The sequence below is a fragment of the Muscardinus avellanarius genome (genome assembly GCF_963383645.1).
Source record: "Muscardinus avellanarius genome assembly, chromosome: 14".
NCBI classification, from domain to species: Eukaryota; Metazoa; Chordata; class Mammalia; order Rodentia; family Gliridae; genus Muscardinus; species Muscardinus avellanarius.
Window position 1 is genome coordinate 75557087 of NC_137800.1, and position 19896 is coordinate 75576982.

At 41.8% G+C, this 19896-nt stretch overlaps 1 protein-coding gene across 1 annotated transcript in view; it reads left to right on the forward strand.

Moving 5' to 3' along the window:
- Nucleotides 1-664: 664 nt before the first annotated feature.
- RNF144B (ring finger protein 144B) overlaps nt 665-19896 on the forward strand; it is a gene marked incomplete at its 3' end in the record, with an annotated part of 70389 nt that continues 51157 nt past the window's right edge. The window contains exon 1 of the mRNA XM_080710760.1: nt 665-858. Coding sequence (XP_080566886.1) covers nt 694-858 — 165 coding nt within the window. The 5' untranslated portion in view covers nt 665-693. The remainder of the gene's footprint in view (nt 859-19896) is intronic.

The following is a 19896-nucleotide window of genomic DNA, read 5'->3' on the forward strand; positions in this document are numbered from 1 at the left end:
TAAACCTGCAATCCTTTTGTCTCAGCCTCACGTGTATTGGGAATATAGATGCCACCATGCCTGGCTGCTCTCAGCAATTTTGAAGTACATGATGTATTATTTGTTTGTTTGTTTTACGGTACTGGAGATTGAACCCAGGGACATTCTACCTTCAAGTTACGCCCGCAGCCCTATTTTTTATTCCTTATTATTGAAACAGGGTCTCACTAAGTTGTGGAGGGCATCACTAAATAGCAGAGACTGGCCATGAACCTGTGATCCTTCCTGTCTCAGCCTCCCAAGTACTGGGATTACAAGCATGGGCCACCATGCCCGGCACATGAAGTGTTATTGTTAACTGTGTTGTACAGTAGACCCCCAAGCCTTAAGTATCCTGTCCAGCTAACTATGCTTTCCTCCCCACCCCTGCCACAGTGGGCTTTTAATTCCCACATGATGTGCATCAGGACAGCGAGGTGAAGTCAGGCTAAATTCCAGAGCTCCAGGAACACTGTTCCTGGCCCTCAAGCTGTCCACGCCTGTGGTGCTCAGAAAGGCATTAGCTGTACTCTTAGCGATCGGCGAGGACCAGGATTCACTCAGCTGGTCCCCAAATGTGTTGGTTAAACGATGACCGTGTCGGTGGATGTCATATTTCCTGATTTGGATCTTTCCGTAGGGATTGAAGAGACTGAGGAAAGCTGAAGATAAGTGATGGACTCCGTTGGTGAGCTCCACTATCTCACCATGACTGCCGAAAACCCCACGCCCGGAGATCTTGCCCCGGCTCCCCTCATCACTTGCAAACTCTGCTTGTGCGAACAGTCTCTGGACAAGATGACCACACTCCAGGAATGCCGGTGCATCTTTTGCACAGCTGTAAGCTTTCCTTGATGCTTTTATTATGGGAAGGTACAAAGGAAAACATTATATGGGTGCAGGATACACACCTATGGCTGGAGAAGCCCGGGGTTGCTGCAGGATGCTTGTTTGTTGGGGAGCATGCTATCCCCCACATGGGTTGTTTTGTAAATAGCATCTTGAATGGTAAATCCAATGTTTACTGGTTTTTTAGTGAGTATAATGTATATGTAAAATTTCCACACTATGCCGAATGTTTCTTCTTCCACAGGATAAAGAGGAATTTGTAGATCTCCAGGGGAAAGCTTGTCTCTTTTAGAGACACCATGTCTCAATGGCTGTGACTTTGATTATGAGTTTCCTTGGAGTCTGGTCGGTTAAGGAAAAAAGATAGGAGGCAGACAGATGATTTCATATAGGATTGAAAGACGGTAAAGAGGAACATTGTTTTTTCATCCAACACATATATATTGAGCAGTGTCTGGATCTCAAGAGCTGTTCTAGACACCAGGAAGTCAGAATATTATAGTGATACATGCATGTCCATGTTGATAGCAGCACAATTCACAACAGTCAAATTATGGAACCAGCCCAGGCATTCATCAACAGAAGGATGAATGGATTATAAAGCTATAGTATGTCACACAATGGCATTTTACTTGGCCATGAAGAAGAATAGATTTATGTCACTGCAGAAAAATGGGTGGAACTGAAGAATATTATTTTAAGCAAGATTAACCAGTCCTAGAAAGTGAAGGGCCAGATGTTTTCACTCGTATGTAGAAACTAGAGAAAAATTGGAAATCAAAAGGGACTTCAGATAAATACGGGGAGATACTAGTAAAATAGTGGAAGGGGATTTGGGGAGGGGGGTGAGACAATGAAAGGGGAGGCTAGATGAGGGAAACGATTTAAATAATGCTATGTTGATTTATGGCAGTGTCGGTACCAATTTCAAGATTATGAATGAGGAGGGGGAGGGAACCAGGCGGGATTTGGAGGGAAACACACCAAAATGCTGTGCACATTTCTATCACTCTGAACCTTTTATGATGTATAATTATAGTGCACCAGTAAAAGAGTTTATTTATTTATTTATTTATTTATTTATTTATTTATTTATTTAGTGGTATCGGGGATGGAACCGGGGGCATTTTACCTCTGAGCCATACTCCCAGCCCTATATTTTAGTCTTTTTTTTTCGGGGGGATACTGGGGATGGAACCCAGGGGCATTTTACCTCCGAGCTACACCCCTAGCCCTCTTTATTAGTCTTTTCATTTCTAAAACAGGGTCTCACTGAGTTGCAAAGGGCCTCAATAAGTAGCCGAGGCTGTCCGTGAACCGCGGTCCTCCTGGTTTCAGCCTCCCGAATGCTGGGATTATAAGCATGCACCACCATGCCCGGCTCAGAGTTAGATTATTAAAAAAAAAAAAAAAAACATAAAGAACAAAACCCAGAATAAACTTTTGCTCTTAGGAGCTTATAATCTATCAAAGAATGTTACACAACAAATGAAAAACATTTCAAATAGATTAAGTTATATAATTTTGGGTAACAAGGGCTTAGGAAAAACTTAAGGGTCTGGTAGAGAGGCCTGGAGTGTGGGCCCGAGGGGCCCTCAGGAGCCGGCTTCACCGACAGTCCTGCTCACGGTGTTTCTTCTTCCTCGTGTGTGTTGCTTTATCAGAAATGAGGAAATGACTTTGTCATCTCAGAGCAACTGCAGTTCCCTTTGGTCTTGCTTTGTTTTTGAACGCTGTCCTTCAGAAATGACTATTTCTTGTCCTCAGACCTTCCTGACCCTTCTAGTCCCAGAAGCAGATGAGTTGGAAGCAACATTTGGTGAAAACCAATTGCTGGAAGTTTGCTCTGTGGGCTACTGGTGTTTGAAAGCAGGGTAGGGGATTCAGTTTCTGCTCTGAGATTTCATAGCGCACAACTGAAGTTTGTGCGTCAACACTGGGTAAAGAATACAGAGCCAAGGTTGTATTTCTTACTCACAAGACAGCTAAGGATGACATGTTATTGTTTCAATAGACTTTAGATCCTAATTAAAAACAGCATAACTACTTCTCTTTTCTCCTTCAGCAATTTGAGGGTAGGAGTTAATACAATTAGATTATTTTGTCATCTAGATTCCTACTTCCTCATTGTTAGCAGAAATCAAATGGCTTGATATTTTTGGTATCCTTCCAATTTAGGAATCTTTGTGCTTAAGAACATTAACCACCCCTGGCTCTCATTAAATCTATTACCTATGATCTACTAAAATAGTTAGCTATACATACAGCTTTCGGTGTCTGTGTGTAAGAGTTTACATTAGTGTCTGTAAATTTACAACTAGAATCAGACTACTTTTAACATTTTTAGTTAGAGATTTATTTCTTTTTTATTACCTAAAATATGTCTAATGCCTCCAGACTTTAATTTGCATTCACATTAAAGCTATAAAATGTCCTTTGAGTTTTCAAGGCTGAAAAGAAAGTTGTAACATTTTTGATATGCTGTGCACTCCTAATTTCTGTTTTTACGTAGGCTTGAATGACATCTCCCAAGTATTGGCTGGGAAAGACTTCTCATGCATACCATACATTTTTTTTATGTTTTAGTTTTTGGTACTGGGGATGGAACTCAGAGGCTTTCTATCTCCAAGCTACACCCTCAGCCTGATTTTATTTTTTCATTTGGAAACATGGTCTCACTAGGTTTCTGAGAACCCCACTATGTTGCTGAGGCTGGTTGAACCTGCGATCCTCCTGTCTCAACCTCTTGAGAACTGTGATTATAAGCGTGTACTACCATACCTGGCTCATGCATACCATACTTTTAAGATGGTTTCCTTGGTTTTGCTAAGAATTCCTCCAGCCCCACTCTCACCCCTATTCCTACTGAACTTCCCAGTGTAATGGTCCTGCTGCTAAATTTGGTGCTACACTGGGATGGTTCAAGGATGTAAAGAAGCTCTTTAAATATTCTATATTTGTCCTGTCCTTTCTAAGAGGCATCTCTGGCCATTTTTCTGGATGCTTAAAAACATTTTTTTTTTTTTTGCATCCAAGATCACTATACTTCAGGTCTAGCTCCACCTCTGCTCACTTGTAATCGGACAATCTCTTTGGCCTGTGCTTCCTCAGTTCTAAGACTGAAGGTGCTAGGACCTTTCACAGTGCTACAACTAGGGGAATGCAGATAAGCAGATGTGGAGATCTGAATTGACTATTCAGGGCCAACCAGTGCATCCCCGATTCTCAGGACCACCAGCTCTCTGAAGCTGAGATGCCACCAGCCAAGATAACCCTCGAGCAAAGCGTTCCACAGTTGGATGAGCTGGGAAATGGCCATGTCCCCTGTTCTTCTCTTGGAGGGAGGTAACGCCGATTTTCACGTTAGGACGCTCTGTGACATCTTACAGTGAAGAGGTGAGCGGGGGGCCAGGCTGAACTCTCACGGAGCCCTTCCATCTGACGGGCCATCTTTAAAGTGGAACACCTGATGATTTGTCTGCAGTGATGCTCTGAAGAGTGCGGCCTTAAGCTGTGTCATGTAGTTAATTGTTTAGTTAAATGACATCCAGAGAAAAGAATGTGATGGGCATTGCTTCAGATAAACCATCCAGATAGCTAGTTTCTTATTAAAGGATGTTCTATTTGTGAAGATGGTTTTCGTTGGACTATCTTCTTAGCTTTGATATACAGAAGAAAGTGTAGTATAAAGTAAGAGAAGTTGAATTTAGAAGTTAAAAACTGGGCGTGACTAAAGTCAAAGAGCATAGGTGTATCTCGGAGCCAAAGAATCTGACACTCCGGGGTTACAGAGAGGGGTGGTATAATTACTTACTCCGTTCTGGGGGATGTCAGTCTACTAATATAGTATGCAAAGAGTAGCTGTCTCTCTTTTCTTGCCTATTGATTCAAATAATTAGGATATCAAAGTTTAAGCTCTCCTTTTCTGACTTTGCAGACTCAAATTTCAGAAAGTGTCACACAGTTTTAATTCAAGTGCAAGAAAAAGCAGGCGTGGTGGCGCACACTTGTAATTTCAGTACTTGGGAGGCTGAGACAGGAGGATCACAGGTTTGAGGACAGCCTCAGCAAGTAATGAGATTCATCAAACTAGTGAGACTCTATTTCCAAATTAAAAAAAAAAAATCAGGCTGGGAGTGTAGCTCAAAGGGAGAATGTCTCTGAGTTCAATTCCCAGTACCCCTCCCCCCCCCACAAAAAAAGTAAAACACAATGTTGACCAAAGTCACTTAACAGTGTAGTGAAAATTTGTGGATTCGCTCTCTTGTGGTCAATATTTGCCTCTGATTTCCTCTGGACATTATTTCTGTCAGCTGTGAATTCAGGAATAATAACAGTTGTTGCACAGTTGTTGCTTGTTTTTATAACCCAGATAATTTCACCTGAAAAGAGTTGGTATGTTGGGCACAGCCTATTTACCTTTCAGATTAAGGCAGGATGTGCTGAGCGAGAAGAAAATAAAGTCCAGCCATATTCTTGCTTTTTTTCCATTACATTTTATTGGCTCTAGGTAGTTAGAACTCCTTTTCCTATTCATTTCTCTGGGCCAAATGGATTTTCCAATGTTTAAAAAGTGAGAGGAAATATAAAACTTTTTAGACCAAGCCCTTCTTTCCTTAGGGGCCTGTTGGGTGACCTTTAAGAAAATCCCACAAAATGGCCCGGGAGAAATTTACAGCTTGGGCAGGTTTGCGCTGTGTGTGCACGTAAGGGGGCAACTCAGAAGTGAAGCAGAGCCTGCACCAGCTCTTCCCTGCGGCCTGAGGTCTGCCTTAGGGCCAAGGAAGACCGATTTTCTATTCCCATCTGCATCTTCCTGTGCGAAATAGCCTCAAGGTTAAGAGCACAGCTGTAGACCCAGACTCAAGTTCAGGCTTTGCAGTTCAGTGGTGTTTGATTTTGGATGAGTGCTATGGTTTCTCCAATCCTTAGTTTCCTCACGTGGAAGACGGGGCAGGGAGATCTGTCTTGGTGTGTTACAGCAGGCATCAAACTAGAATCCCGGTAAAACATCAGCACAGGGCTGGCCCCATCGTGGGCTGCCATCTTTGCTTTTCCTTTTCTTGCTAAGTTCTGTTGTAGACTGAGCTGTTCTTTCACAAATATTCCAGAGGAAAGAAAAGCCTATAAATGTGACTTTATTTGATGGGCTTCCTCATTAGACTTTTATGAAATGGTGTTTTATATAAGTGATTCCAACCCCACAAACTATTCTAAGACAACCCCAGACCAGCAATTAGGAGAGAGAAAGAAAGAAATACTTCTCTATGGATTTGTCCAAAGCGTGGTTTACATCTGAGCTTTTAAACTGAATTTCCAAATGAATAGGTGAGGGGGTTAAAAAAAAACCCAAAATAAAACAATACAACTTTGAAAGTGAATTAGTCTAAGGGACGTGAAACATTTATTGGAAAAGTGTCCAAGCTCCCATGTGGTTAAGACCTGTTTGCCCCCGAGAAGAACATAATAATATAATTATTTTTTCTCTTGATATGTTAGCCTAATATGATCTTAGGTATCTTTTGTTGAGAAATCTCTGGGATGCAAGAAACAATGAAGCGTTTGATTGCAGGCTAACAGCACAGGACTGTTTTCTGTCTCCTTTTGATGGTCATGTGACCTGCCCGTCTTTTCTGAATTCTCTAGCCTGTCAGATCTTCTATTACTAGTAAATGGACAGAAGCAATTTCTGCCTGTTCAAAGCACTCTATTATCCGGTAAGGGTTTGGTCTAAGATATACTAGGTTGCAAAGTTAGTTTTATGCTTTTCCTTAACCTTGTTTTGGGTAGTCACCAGTAGTTTTTTGTTTTTTTTTTTGTCTTCACAAAATGACTTCAATATATAAACAAGATGACTTTTGTATTTATCAGTTACGTCACTCTTTTAAAATGAGTCTATATTTTTGATTCTATATTTGATCCTTTATTTTGAGTCTTTATTTTTCCACAGACAACTGAGCCGCTGCCCGGCATCTGAGAAATAAGAACAAATAGTAACAGTATGAGAAATGGCTTAGAGATGAGTCAAGGAGGAACTGGCTTCCTGGACCGGTGATCTCACCAACACCCAATGTCCCCACTTACTTACTCAAGGAAAGTAAAAAACCGGCAAGAGAGGAGAGAGCAGCATGAGGAAGCCACCTGTCCAGGCCCTGATGACTCCGCCATACACCACAGCCCAAGAACTGGAAGGGAGCTTAGGTCTTCCAAACCCTCTCCCCTCGTGAAACCACATGGGGTGCCAGTATGGTTTGGCGTTCAAGAGGCTGGGTCTCAACACTGGTTGTCTGGGATGCTTTTGTTCAATAACTACTGAATCCCTGCACAGTTCTGAGGGCCAGAATAGAGCGATGAACAATCAGATGGGGATCTCATTTTTAAATAAGTTAACATGAAAGTAAGATGGAGCTATGTGTTCTCAAAACATGAAGCAGGGATGCTGGGAGTAGCATGTGGGGGACTGGGTCTCTACTAAGTTAGCTATAGTATAAGGGACGTCTCACTGAGGAGGTGTTCTTTGGGCAAGAGACCTGAAATGAGGAGCAAGTGGTTGTGGGAGAGAAGAGGACATTAGGCAGAGGGGAGCGGTTGGAGGGCGGGACTGGGAGTGTGTTTGGCGAGTTCTGATATAGCAAGGAGGACCGGGGTAGAGAAGAGCTCATGTGTGTGCACACGTTCACGTGCACACGTGCAGAGGAAGCAGTAGGAGGGACCCAGAGGCTAATTCTTAATTGTAAATGTAATGCATGCTTTTTGTTGTTCTTGTTGTTCTAGGCATTGAACCTAGGGGCACTGTACCTCTGAGCTACACCCCCAGCCCTTTTTATTTTTTTTTACTTTGAAACAGGGTCTCGCTAGGTTGCTGAGGCTGACCTCAAACCTGTGATCCTCCTTTTTGAGCCTCCTAAGTACTGGGATGATAGGCCTGTACCCATGCTAGTTTTAAAACAAAATATTATTTATTTATTTATTTATTTATTTATTTATTTATTTATTTATTTATTTATTTTTTGTGGTGCTGGGGATGGAACCCAGAGGCTTTTTACCTTCGGGCTATACTCCCAGACCTATTTTCTATTTTATTTGGAAACAGGGTCTCACTAAGTTGCTGAGAGCCTCACTAAGTAGCTGAGGTTGGCTTCGAACCTGTGCGATCCTCCTGTCTCAGCCTCCCAAGAGCTGGGATTACAAGCATGTGCCACCATGCCTGGCTTTTTAAAACAAAATTTAAAAAGAACTCTGGGAAAGTTTTGTAGGTATGAGTGATTCAGCTGACCTCACTCCTAGACTCTTTTTCTTTGTAAAAGTCAATGTGTCTAGATATGTGATTTGTACACAGCACTTAATAGAGAAATGTGGTCTCTATCTGCAGAAGCTTTTCTCTAACTTGCATTTTACAAATATAACTTTGTATACTGTGGAAATATTTCTATATATGAACATACAGACCTACCTTTCTTTTTTATTTAATATATTTTTATTGGTGCATTGTAGTCAAACATCTCAATGGAATACAAGACTTGTGAGGATATACAAGCACACATCACCCAATTAGCCTTTATCCAATCCCCATCTCATTTCTTCCCCTTCTCTCGATCCCATGTTTGACTTAGTGATTGACTTTGATATATTTGTTTAAGTACATGATGTGCTTTAAAGAGTTTCCATCTTTTCCCCTCCCATCCCCTCAGATAGGTCACCTTAATTGCTCCCCTAAAGGGCCCTTTCTTCAACTAGATTTCCTCCTATTACCCATTTCTTTCTAGTTTTTGCAAATTAGGGAAAGCATCTAATTTTTTCTTTTCTTTTTTTTTTTTTGATAGTTGGGACTGAACCCAGAGGCATTCTGCCTCCAAGCTACAACCCCAGTTCTTTTCATTTCTTTTTTTTTAAATATATTTATTTATTTATTTTAATTGGTGCACTGTATTCATACATCATAGTGGGATACATACTTTTGTAGACATACATGCACACATTGCCCTGTCAGCCCCCACCCGATCCCCACCCCATTCTCTCCCTATCCCCCCCTCCCATGCTTGGTTTAGTGATTGACATCTAGTATTATAGCAAATTATCAAAAATTAAAAATGATAGTCTCACATAACAGTTTCATTTGTCTGATACCAAGCTTTTGATGACTTAAAGATAACATTTCAATATTTCTTTTTTGCTTTCTTTCTTACCAGGGAATCTATTTTTTCTATTTTTTAGGTGAAACTATCATATATTTATATATTTATTTTTCAGAAAAAAAAATCTATCCTAATATGGAATATGGACTCTAGGTACCCACAACGATCTTGAAAAAGAACAAAGCTAGAAGATATATATTTTCTGATTTCAAACCATATAAAGCTACAATAATTGAAACAGTGTAGTACTATTCTAAAGGCAGATATATAAACCATTGGAGTTAAATAAAAGCCTAGACCTAAATTCTTCCCTATATTGTCAATTTATTTTTTACAAGGTTTCCACGAACATTTGGTGGTAGAAATAATAATCTTTTAACTAAATATTGTTGAAAAATAATAATTACATGGAAAAGAATAAAATTGGACCCTTACCTAATCCCATATACAAATATTAACTCAAAATAGATAAAAGACCTAAATATAAATCTTAAGACTATAAACTTTTAGGAGAAAATCTGGGTCATAAACCCTCACAACATTGAAATTGGCAGTGATTTCTTGGTTATGACTTCAATGGCACAGGCAACAGAAGAGTATACAAACTCCCTAAAAAATAAAAAACATATTGTATATCCAAAGACAATGTAAACAGAGTTAACAGTTACTAATAGAATGGGATAAAATATTTCCAAATGCTATATCTGAAGGTATATTAATATTCCAACTAGAAATCCTAAAAATTAACAACAATAAAGGCAAACAATACCCTTTAGATATAGGTAAAAGACTAACATAAATAATGAATCTCCACAGATAACCAATCTTAGTTGTCTGTTGGATGGAAAATCTTGTTTCTCTAGTTCTGATGTGTGCTACCTATTTCTTCTTTGTAGTTAATCTCTTTGAGTATTTTCTCTAGTGCTGGTTTTGAAGACATAAATTCCTTCAGTTTCTGTTTGTCATGGAAGCTTCTTATTTTTCCATCTAATTTGATAGAAAGTTTTGCTGGGTAGGAAATTTTTGGCTGGAAGTTGTTTTCTTTCAAAATTGGGAATATGTTACTCCAAGCCCTTCTGGCTCTCATAACTTGGTTTGGGAAGTCTGGAGTGATTCTAATTGGTTTGCCTCTGAATGTCACTTGGCCCTTTGCTTTTGTTGCCTTTAAGATTCTCTGCTTGGCTTCCACATTGGTCATTTTGAAAATTATGTGGCGTGGGGATCCTCTTCTCTGATCCTGTCTAAAGGGAGTTCTATAACTTTCCTGGACCTGCGTATCGACCTCTTGCTCTATGTCTGGAAAATTTTCTGCTATTACTTCCTTGAAGAGATTGTTGATCCTTTTGGTTTCACTTTCTTTTCCCTCCTCTATTCCAATTATTCTTAGGTTAGCTCTCTTAAAATGGGCCCATATTTCTTCAATATCAGATTCCTGCTGTCGGATATTTTTTCCTAGATTAGAAACTATGCGTTCATTTTTGGAATGATCATCTTCTAAGAGCGAGATTCTGTTCTCCATGTGTTCTAATCGGTTGTTTGTGCTTTGAATTGAGGCCTTTACTTCATTAATTGCATCCTTTATCTCTTTTTGGCTCTCTCTGAGTTCTTTTCGAAGCACCTCTATTATTTCTACAGTTATTTTCCTGATTTGATCTTCTAGAAATCTCTGATTTTCTGTTTTATCGGGTTCTGATGTTGTGGGGTTGTGAGCATTCATTGCTCCATTGTTATTCCTCTTTCCCATGATTTCAGAAGTTTGTGCCTTCTCTGGGTTCTTCCCTTGGGTCACTATGACTTCACTTAAGGTGTTCTGGATCTCGAGTCAGTAGTATCTCAGATCCCACTGCTCCTTTACTGGGTTGTATCACAGAGTCTCCGACCCAGAGAGTCGATAGAGGCTGCTTTAGACTGTGGGGGGTGCCAGGTTGCACGTTCTCCTATGGTGTGATATCACTGCCACCGCCCCTCTCCCACTGTTTCAAGTCCCAGTGAGTACAGTACTGGGATTTCTCCGCTGTGGCCCGCAATTTGACTCACTGTTCTTGAGTACGCAGATGTAGCTGTACTGAATTCGGTGAATTCGGTGCTGCTGCCGCCGGTGGCAATATGGCGCCGCTGCTACGCCCTCGGCTGTTGGGCTGGCGTTTTTTTTTCTTGGTTTTGATTTCCACTCTGAATCCCTGCAGCGTGTGCTGAGCTCAGCCACTGGGAGCTTTAGATGTCCTCTGCGCCGAGAAATCCCTCCTGGCTGTTCCGCAGCGGCTCCCCTCGGCTTGCTGTGGCCGTCCCGTGAATTTGCTGGTGCCGCCAGCAGTATGGTGCTGCTGCTGCGTCTGCCGCGTCCTCGGGCGTGAGGATCTCCTCTGTGGCTCTGTTCTCAGTCCGCTTTCTCTCTGGAGCCTGGTGATTTTTTTTGTTTCTCTGGTGATGTTGTTTTCTGGCTTTGAAAGGCGCTGATTTTGTGGTAATGGAGATTTGTTGTTAGCGGGGCTCTTAAGCCCCGCTTTTCTCGGTCGCCATCTTCCCGGAAGTCCTAATTTTTTATTTTCTGTAATATTTCTCTGTGGATGCCGCATTGCAGACTCCGATTCCCCGGCACCGGCCTTGCCGCTTGGCAGGCTCCAATCCAGCCTCGGTGGCCCCAGCACCGGCCTTGCCTCATGGCAGGCTCTGATCCCAGCCTCGCTGGCCCCAGCACTGGCCTCAACACCCGGCAGACTCTGATCCCAGCCTTGCTGGCTCTAGCACTGGCCTTGTCTCATGGCAAGACTTACTTTTCTTTTTACATGTTATGCAGTGTTCTCTGGTATGACTGAGTTAAAATTTACTTAACTGAGCCCCTTCTAGTAGTGGATTTAAAAGTGTATTGTCAGTTTTTATTATTATATAAATGAAAATTTCTGTACTGATATAATTGTGAAAATCTCTCTGTCTCTAGGATGACGTTTTAGAAGGCAATTTATCTAACCAACAGATATGTACATTTAAGTCAATACATGTTACTAAACAACTTTCCCAACTCTCTTTTCTCCTCCTCCTCCTCCTCCTCCTCCTCCTCCTCCTCCTTCTCCTCCTCCTCCTCCTCCTCCGCCTCTTTCTCCTCCTCCTCCTTCTTTTTTTGTGGTCCTTGGGATTGAACTCAGAGAAATTTTTCCTCTGAGCTACATCTTCAGCCTCATTAAAAAAAAAAAATTTTTTAAGCCGGGCATGGTGGCACACACTTGTAATCCCAGCATTCGGGAGACTGAGACCTGAGGATCGTGGTTCGCGGACAGTCTCAGCTACTAAGTGAGGCCCTCTGCAACTCAGTGAGACCTGGTTTCAAAATAAAGAATAAAAAATAAGGCAGGGGGGTGTAGCTTGGAGGTTGAATGCCCCTGGGTTCCATCCCCAGACCTCCTCAAAACCAAAAAAAAAAAAAAAAACCAAAAACAAACAAAAAAAAAAGAAAAAATTTTTTCATTTTATTTTTAAAAATTTTTTGGTGGTACTACGGGTGGAGCCCAGGGGCTTTTCTAACTCCGGGATATACTCACAGACCTATTTTATACTTTATTTGGAAATAGGATCTCACTAAGTTGCTTAGAGCCTCACTAAATAGCTGAGGCTGGCTTTGAACCTGTGCGATCCTCCTGTCTCAGCCTCCCAAGCGCTGGGATTACAAGCGTGCAACCACCACGTCTGGCTTTTTCTTCATTTTAAAACAGAGTCTTGCTAGGTTGCTGAGAGTTTCACTAAATTGCTGAGGCTGGCCTTAAACATGCAATCCTCCTGTTTCAGCCTCTCAAGTACTGGGATTGATGGTGTGTGTGCCACCATGCCTGGCAACCTTCCTACCTTATGCACCAGTTTAGCAGCCTCACTCACAGTGTAAGAAATCCTCCCCCTTTGACAGTCTGGGTATTTTCAAACTTTTTACCCTCTCTAATCTTAGATGTGAAAAGAACATAGCTATGGTTTAACTCGTGTTTCCTCTTTTAAAGAGGAACCAAGTTGAAGAGAAAATAAGCTCATTTCATGAATCTGTCTATAAGAAAATATACAGTATGTTTAGAACCAGTACAGTTTGGGCTGGTATTATACCTTGGTTTGCACAAAATTTTCAGTTTGGGGGGAAAAAAGGGCTATATTCAGAAAAATATATAGACAAGACATGAAAGAATGAAAAAATAATGTATATAACAGTGGTCCAAAGGTGCTTTATCACACACAAAAAAAACTTTGTCTCAGACAGATGTCACTAAATGGGAAAGAAAACTAAAAAAATATAGGTAAGTTAGCCAGAATAGATGTGAGTTAACTAGAAAATTCAATGAATTCTAAAATCCCATTTTCTGGGCATTTCAGTCCATCAGAGATTGGCTCGTGTTGTAGATTCCAAATCTGTAATACGCTTGTTGGAATCAGGTGAGACAAAGCCAGAGCCTCGTTTCTCTGGAAATAAATCACAGTGTTAACTGAGGCACTGAACGGTTTGGACTCATTTCCCAGATTCCAACAAGCAGGCCCTTTTGGTTTGAGTCTTCTAGAAAGCGTGTGAGTTATTTACCACGTCAACCTAGGTGTTTACTCCTTGTCTTTGAATTCCAGTTTGTCTGTAAAAATGAAATCAAGGGAAGAGGGGAGACAAGGGCACTTGAATAGAGCCACATAACCAGGGTGACGCAAGGGCACTAGTTGTGTTTTAGTTTTTTTTTTTTTTTTTACTTTTTTGGAATCTACTCCTACCATTCAGCTTATAGATAAGGAAATCAATGCAGAGTTAGGTAACCTGCCTAAGATCCATGCTCGTAACACCTGGATCATAGCATTGTCGGATAAAATGAAAACTGCTTCTCTAAAAGTACACCTGCCTGGCACATAAGTATTTTCTCTAGATTTTGTTTGTTAGCATGAACAATTAATGAAGGCCCATGTCAGGTTTTGATGACTCTATCTGTGATTTCTAGTCTGAGAATTTACTTATAAAATGCAAACTGACAACTTGTTATGTTATATTATGTTATTTATTTATTTATTTATTTAACTCAGGGTTGTTCTGTCTCTGAGCTATACCCCCCAGCACTATGCTGGTTTTCATTTTGAAACTGGGTCTTACTGAGTTGCTGAGGGCCTCGCTAATTGGTGGAGGCTGATCTCAAACCTGGGATCTTCCTGTCTCAGCCTCCCAATACAGGGATTTCAGACATGCAGCAGCATGCCTAGCTGGTTATTGATTTTATATTCATGAAAATTTATCAGTACAACTCAGAGGGAAAAGGTAGCTGATTAAAAAAGGAAAATCCAAGCTGGGCGTGGTGGTGCACACTTGTAATCCCAGCATTTGGGAGGCTGAGACAGGAATATCCCGGTTTGCAGCCAACCTCAGCAATTTAGTGAAGCCCTTTGCAACTCAGTGAGACCCTGTTTCCAAATAAAGAATAAAAAATAGGGCTGGGGGTTTAGCTCAGAGGTAGAAAGCTCCTGGGTTCCATCCCCAGTACCTCAAAAAAAAAAAAAAAAAAAAAAAAAAAAAAAAAAAAAAGAAAAGAAAAGAAAAGGAAAATCCAGCTGGCCTTGGTGATACCTGTAATTCCAGTGCCTGGGAGGCTGACACAGGATGATTACAGATTTGAGAACAGCCTCTGTAATGTAGTGAGGCTCTCAGAAACCTAGCAAGACCTTGCTTCAAAACAAAATAAAAAATAAAATAAAATAAAGAGGGCTGGTTATGTAGCCCAGATGTAGAATGCCCCTAGTAGTTCCTAACACACACACACACACACACACACACACACACACACACACACGCGCGCGCGCGCGCGCACACACACGCACACGCGCGCGTGCACGCACACACACGCACACGCGCGCGTGCACACACACGATAAAGAGCTTTCCAGAGAAAAGAAAGTATGTAATTTCAATCTGATAGTGGCCATGGACTCAGGTGAAGGGAATTGAACAGGGGGCTGTGAACTTTCAACTGTGTCACTTTGGGCATTGTTTGAGGACACCAAGCCCAAGGGATTTCAAGGTCTTGTTTACACACCCGAGCTTCCCGTGTCTTTAGCAGATTTTCAGGCGCTGAGAGTGGAGTCAAGGTCAGGCCCAGGCCACCTGTGGTCTGGTGTTCTCCATGAACACGTCCAGCCTGTGGAAGGTACTGGCGTTCTGAGGAGGACCTTGGTCCCGTGGTTTTTAAGACCGTCCTGTCTGCTGAGGAAAAGTGGTGTCTGACCCCAGAGCGCAGAGGCCGTTTCTGCAACTAGGAAAACCCAGAAAACCTGAGAGCTGTAACATCGGCTTTCCCCTGAAGTGTGTCAGTCACAGGCCATTTTAATACGGGATGGTGGCTAGTCTCTGATTGTCTTACGTTGTATGATATTGATAACCTTCCGAAAGAAAAAAAAAAAAACCTGTATTTTAAACCTGGAAAAATTCCAGCATTTACTTTTTTTTTTCCTTTTAAAATAAGTTCTAATACCATGGAACTCATCCGTCACGTCATGGGAAACCAGCAAGGGCTGGGTCTGGATTAGACCTCGGGTTACACTTCAGCGCCTGTGTGTGTTAGTCATGGGAACCGAGGGCGAGTTAAGCGGCCGTTTTATGGGACACGGGGATAGTGCCAGTCTGGGCGTTGCCCTGAAGGTCAGGTGAGATAATTCTCAGAATACAGCCTGTATCAGTCAGTTTGCCGTCACTACCGCAGACACCAAGATCATCCACCTATGAGAGAAAAGGCTTATTCTGGCTCAGGGCTTGGGAGGCTTCTCCCTGCGATTGGTAAGTCTCACTCTTGGCCTGGGCTGGCCCAGGGCGCCTTGGGTACAGTGTAGCAGAAGCAAATGGCAGAGTAAAACCACTCACCTTGTGGCCAGGGAAGCCAACAAGAGAGGAAGAGGAAAAGATGGGGACCCACAGTTCCCTTCAATTGCATTATCCTCATGACCTCAAGCCTCTGACTAGGTCCCACATCTTAAGGTTAGAACACCTCTCAGTAGAGCCATGCTGGGATCCAAGCCTTTACCAGATGGGCCTTGCAGGGACATTCAAGATCCAAACTGACACATACCATCACCACCACAGGAGTCTGAGAAGTACTCTCCTTCCCGTCCACCTCCACCTTTCCCTGCTTCTCGTATAATGACTATTTTAGTTCTAGGCCATTGGTTCACAAAGCATAGCTCCCAACCCAGCACCATCCGTGAATTTGTTAGAAATATAAATTCTAGTATGGACATGGTGGCACATGCCTGTGTTACTGGTCCTGAGACAGGAGGATCATTGGTTCAAGGCCAGCCTCAGCAACATAGCGAGATGCTGTTTCAAAATGAAAAATGAAGCAGGGTTTGGTGGCGCATACTTGTATTTCCAGTACTTGGGAGGCTAGGATAGAAGGATCTGGGTTTGCGGCCAGCTGTGGCTACTTAGTGAGGTCCTCTGCAACTTTGCAAGACCCTGTTTCAAAATAGAGAAAAAAAAAATCAGGCTGAGGGTATAGCTTGGAGGTAGAATGCCTCTGGATTCAATCTCCAGTACCACAAAAAAAAAAAAAAAAAAAAAAAAGAAAAAAGAAAAAAGAAAAAAGAAGGAAAGAAAGAAACAAAAATGAAATAGGGCTGGGAGTCTAGCTCAGAGGTAGAATGGCTCTGGGTTCAAAAAAAAGAAAGAGAGAAAAGAATATATATTAGGCCTACTGAATCAGAAGCCAGGGCCCAACGATCTCTTTCTTAGATTGTCCCCTCTCAGGTGACACTGAGGAGGTCTCTAGAGTATTTGTGAAAGAAATACTTTGTTAGTGAAGCGTATATTAATTGCTCACAATCAGGTGTTTTGAAGTACATGGGCTCCCTTTTTTTTTGTGAACACCCACGCATATTTCTGAAACATCTGGTCATATGGCTTTGACTTACGACCTTTGCCTGGATAGCCAAATTTACTTGACTAAGGCGCTAACTGAAAACATTTAATTTAACTGAAAACATTTTGAACGTGGCAGTTCAAGGACAGCAGCAAGGTTACATTTTAACAAGAGTCAAAAGTAAGTAGTCTCAGATATGTAAGTGTGTAGATTTAACTAAAAAAAAAAAGGAAAAGGAGGGCTGGCTCAAATTATGGCAATTAAAAACAAAAACAAAAACTCAGTGCAAAGCCTCACGAGTTCTAGGAACTTGCCTTTAAGAAAATGTTTTAAACATTGAAGCGTTGTAGGATAAATTCTTGGAAGTATAGTATAAGGTAAGGAATAGTTGTAGTTTTGATGTCATTCAAATTATAATTAGAAAGATATTGAGGTTTGACTATTGAGTAATGGTATAAAATTGCTTCATATTAACTTTGGGAAAAATGAGTTTCCCGATAACCAACCTTGTTGTTGGCCAACCTTTCTTCTTTTCTCAGAATTCATGTTTCTTAAATTATGTAATAGATCCTCTTTCATAGTGTCGCCAAGGAGGAAGTTTGTTTAAGGCTCTGGTCCATCCTAAACTAATCGGCTTATTATACATTATTCCATGTAGAGAAACACTCTCTTGAGGAAACTGTAATGGCATCACCCCTGGGTCACTGATGGGAGCTACTTTGCCTATTGACTTCTTAGATTATATCTAAGAAAGAGATAGAGTAGTCAGTAAAAAGAGAAAGAGAGTAGTCAGTGAGTGAGCTTCCTTCTTTCACTTGTATTATATAATATTCTACTAAAATTTCAAAATGTTTAGACACTAATAATATCATTAGCTTTAGTTAATATAATTGACTTTACGAAACTCTAATCAAACTCTGCTTTAAATATTGAAGTCGATTAGAGTTTTATTTAAAAATCTAATAGGGATGATTTCTGCTTTAAGAAACACGATGAATGCTGTCTTTTTCTTTTAGCTTTTTTTTGTTTCAAAAAATGGTACAACTTGTTTTCATAAGAAGAAGGTGAAAAAATTTTATAATGAATACAATGAATATATATATGTGTGTATATATATATATTTTTTTTTCATTAGAGAGTTTGTTAGTCTGTTTGTGCTACTATAACAAAATACCCTAGACTGGGTAATTTATGAAGAACTGAAATGTATTTCTCACAGTTCTGGAGGCTAGAAGTCCAAGATCGAGGCACTGACTAGAAGGGTTGGTATTTGGTGAGGGGGCTCTTTGCTTCTCAGATGGCACCTCCAGTTGCATCTTTTGGAGGGAGGGACACCATGTCCCTACCAGGTGGAAGGAAAAAGGGGAAGAGAGCATTCCCTTCAACCTCCAGCCTTTTGATGAGAGAGCTTAAGGCCACTCAGGAGAGAGGAGGAGGCCTCGTGACTGAATCACTCCCCTGATATCTCACTTTTAATACTGTTGCATTGGAGATTAAATATAAGCATGGTTTTGGAAGGGGGCACCCATTATTCAAACCAAAGCAGATTCTTTTTTTTTTTTTTGTGGGTTAGAATAGTAGATATTTATTTATTTAGTTTTAAAATTTATTTTTATTGGTGCATTGTAATCATACGTCACATTGGAATACAAGACTTGAGAGGATATACAAGCACACATCATCCAATCAGCCCTCATCCAGTCCCCATCCCATTCCCTCCCCCTCCCTCGATCCCGTGCTTGTTTGGTGATTAACTTTGATACATATGTTTATGTACCTCCTGCTTTTTAAAGAGGCTCCATCCTCCCCTATTCCATACCCTCTGATTGGTCACCTTAATTGCTTCTATAGGGCCCTTTCTATAGCTCGACCACTTCCTGTTACCCCTTTCCTCCTAGTTATTGCTAATTAGGGGAAGCATCTGGTTTTAATTTTCTGCGATATTTCTCTGTGCATGCTGCGTTGCAAATACCCATCCTACTCTTGACGGCCCCAGTTGTGGTCTGGCTACCCGGTGGACTGATCCAGACCTCGCTGGCTCAAGCAGCGGCCTTGTCTCATGGGAGGCCCCGGTTCTGGCCTTGCTGGCCCTGACACTGGCCTAACCCCTCAGCTGGCTCCAATACTGGCCTCAGAGGCTCCAGCACCGGCCTTCCTCATGGCAGGCTCTGATGTTAGCAGATGGCCCCGGAATCGGCCTAACCCCTCGGCAGGCTCCGATCCAGGCCTCAGAGGCCTCAGTAGTGGCCTTGCCAAAGCAGATTCTAACATTAACATTTTACTTGCTTTCTCTTTCCATCTGTCCTGTTATCCCTCGCATGCGGTACTTTTAATATTCTCTGGTAGTCTATAAAATGAGTTTTGATTAGATTGGGTTGAATGATTATAATTCATTCAAAAAACTTGCAGAACCCTACATCGCGGCTGAAGGGATTTCTTAACCCTCCACTGATTTGGGTTCTATTTCTCCCTGCGTTGGCGAAACCTTATTGAGTGTTCTTGAAGATTCAGAGGCGCTTCCTTGGAGTTCAAGTTGGGACTCTCCCAGGAGGAGGAGGAAGAAAGAGACAAATGACTTCAGTGGAACCTGCCAGTGCCGAATCTGGGCCTGCTTATTGTCGCTGCCTGTGCCGGCCTGTCTACTGGGGCTTTGGTGCCAGCCAAGGGCTTGCAGCTCAGAGGGGTAATGTTTCTCTGGAGGAAATGGGAGGATGCAGACTTGGCAGGCCTTCTGTTTTCTTTCTCTTGGAGGCGTCGGTTGCTTTTCTGGGTATACGGTGTCATAAGGTAGCACCTTGCCCAGATGGTTCTCTTGGAGACTTGTGTAAGATTTGATGCCTCTCTCTTTTCAGAGAGGCAGCCCAGGTGGGACAAAAGGAGAGACCTCTGGAAGGTCAGTGGAAGGCTGACTGGACTGATCACTTATGCAGGAAGCAGATCTCTCCACTGCGCTGATTGGAATGCTCTTCCAGTTTAGCAGATTTAAATGCTTCAGTGTGAGGGCTGGCCCAGGCCTCCGCATTTCCACTGAATTTCTTCCTCAGAACT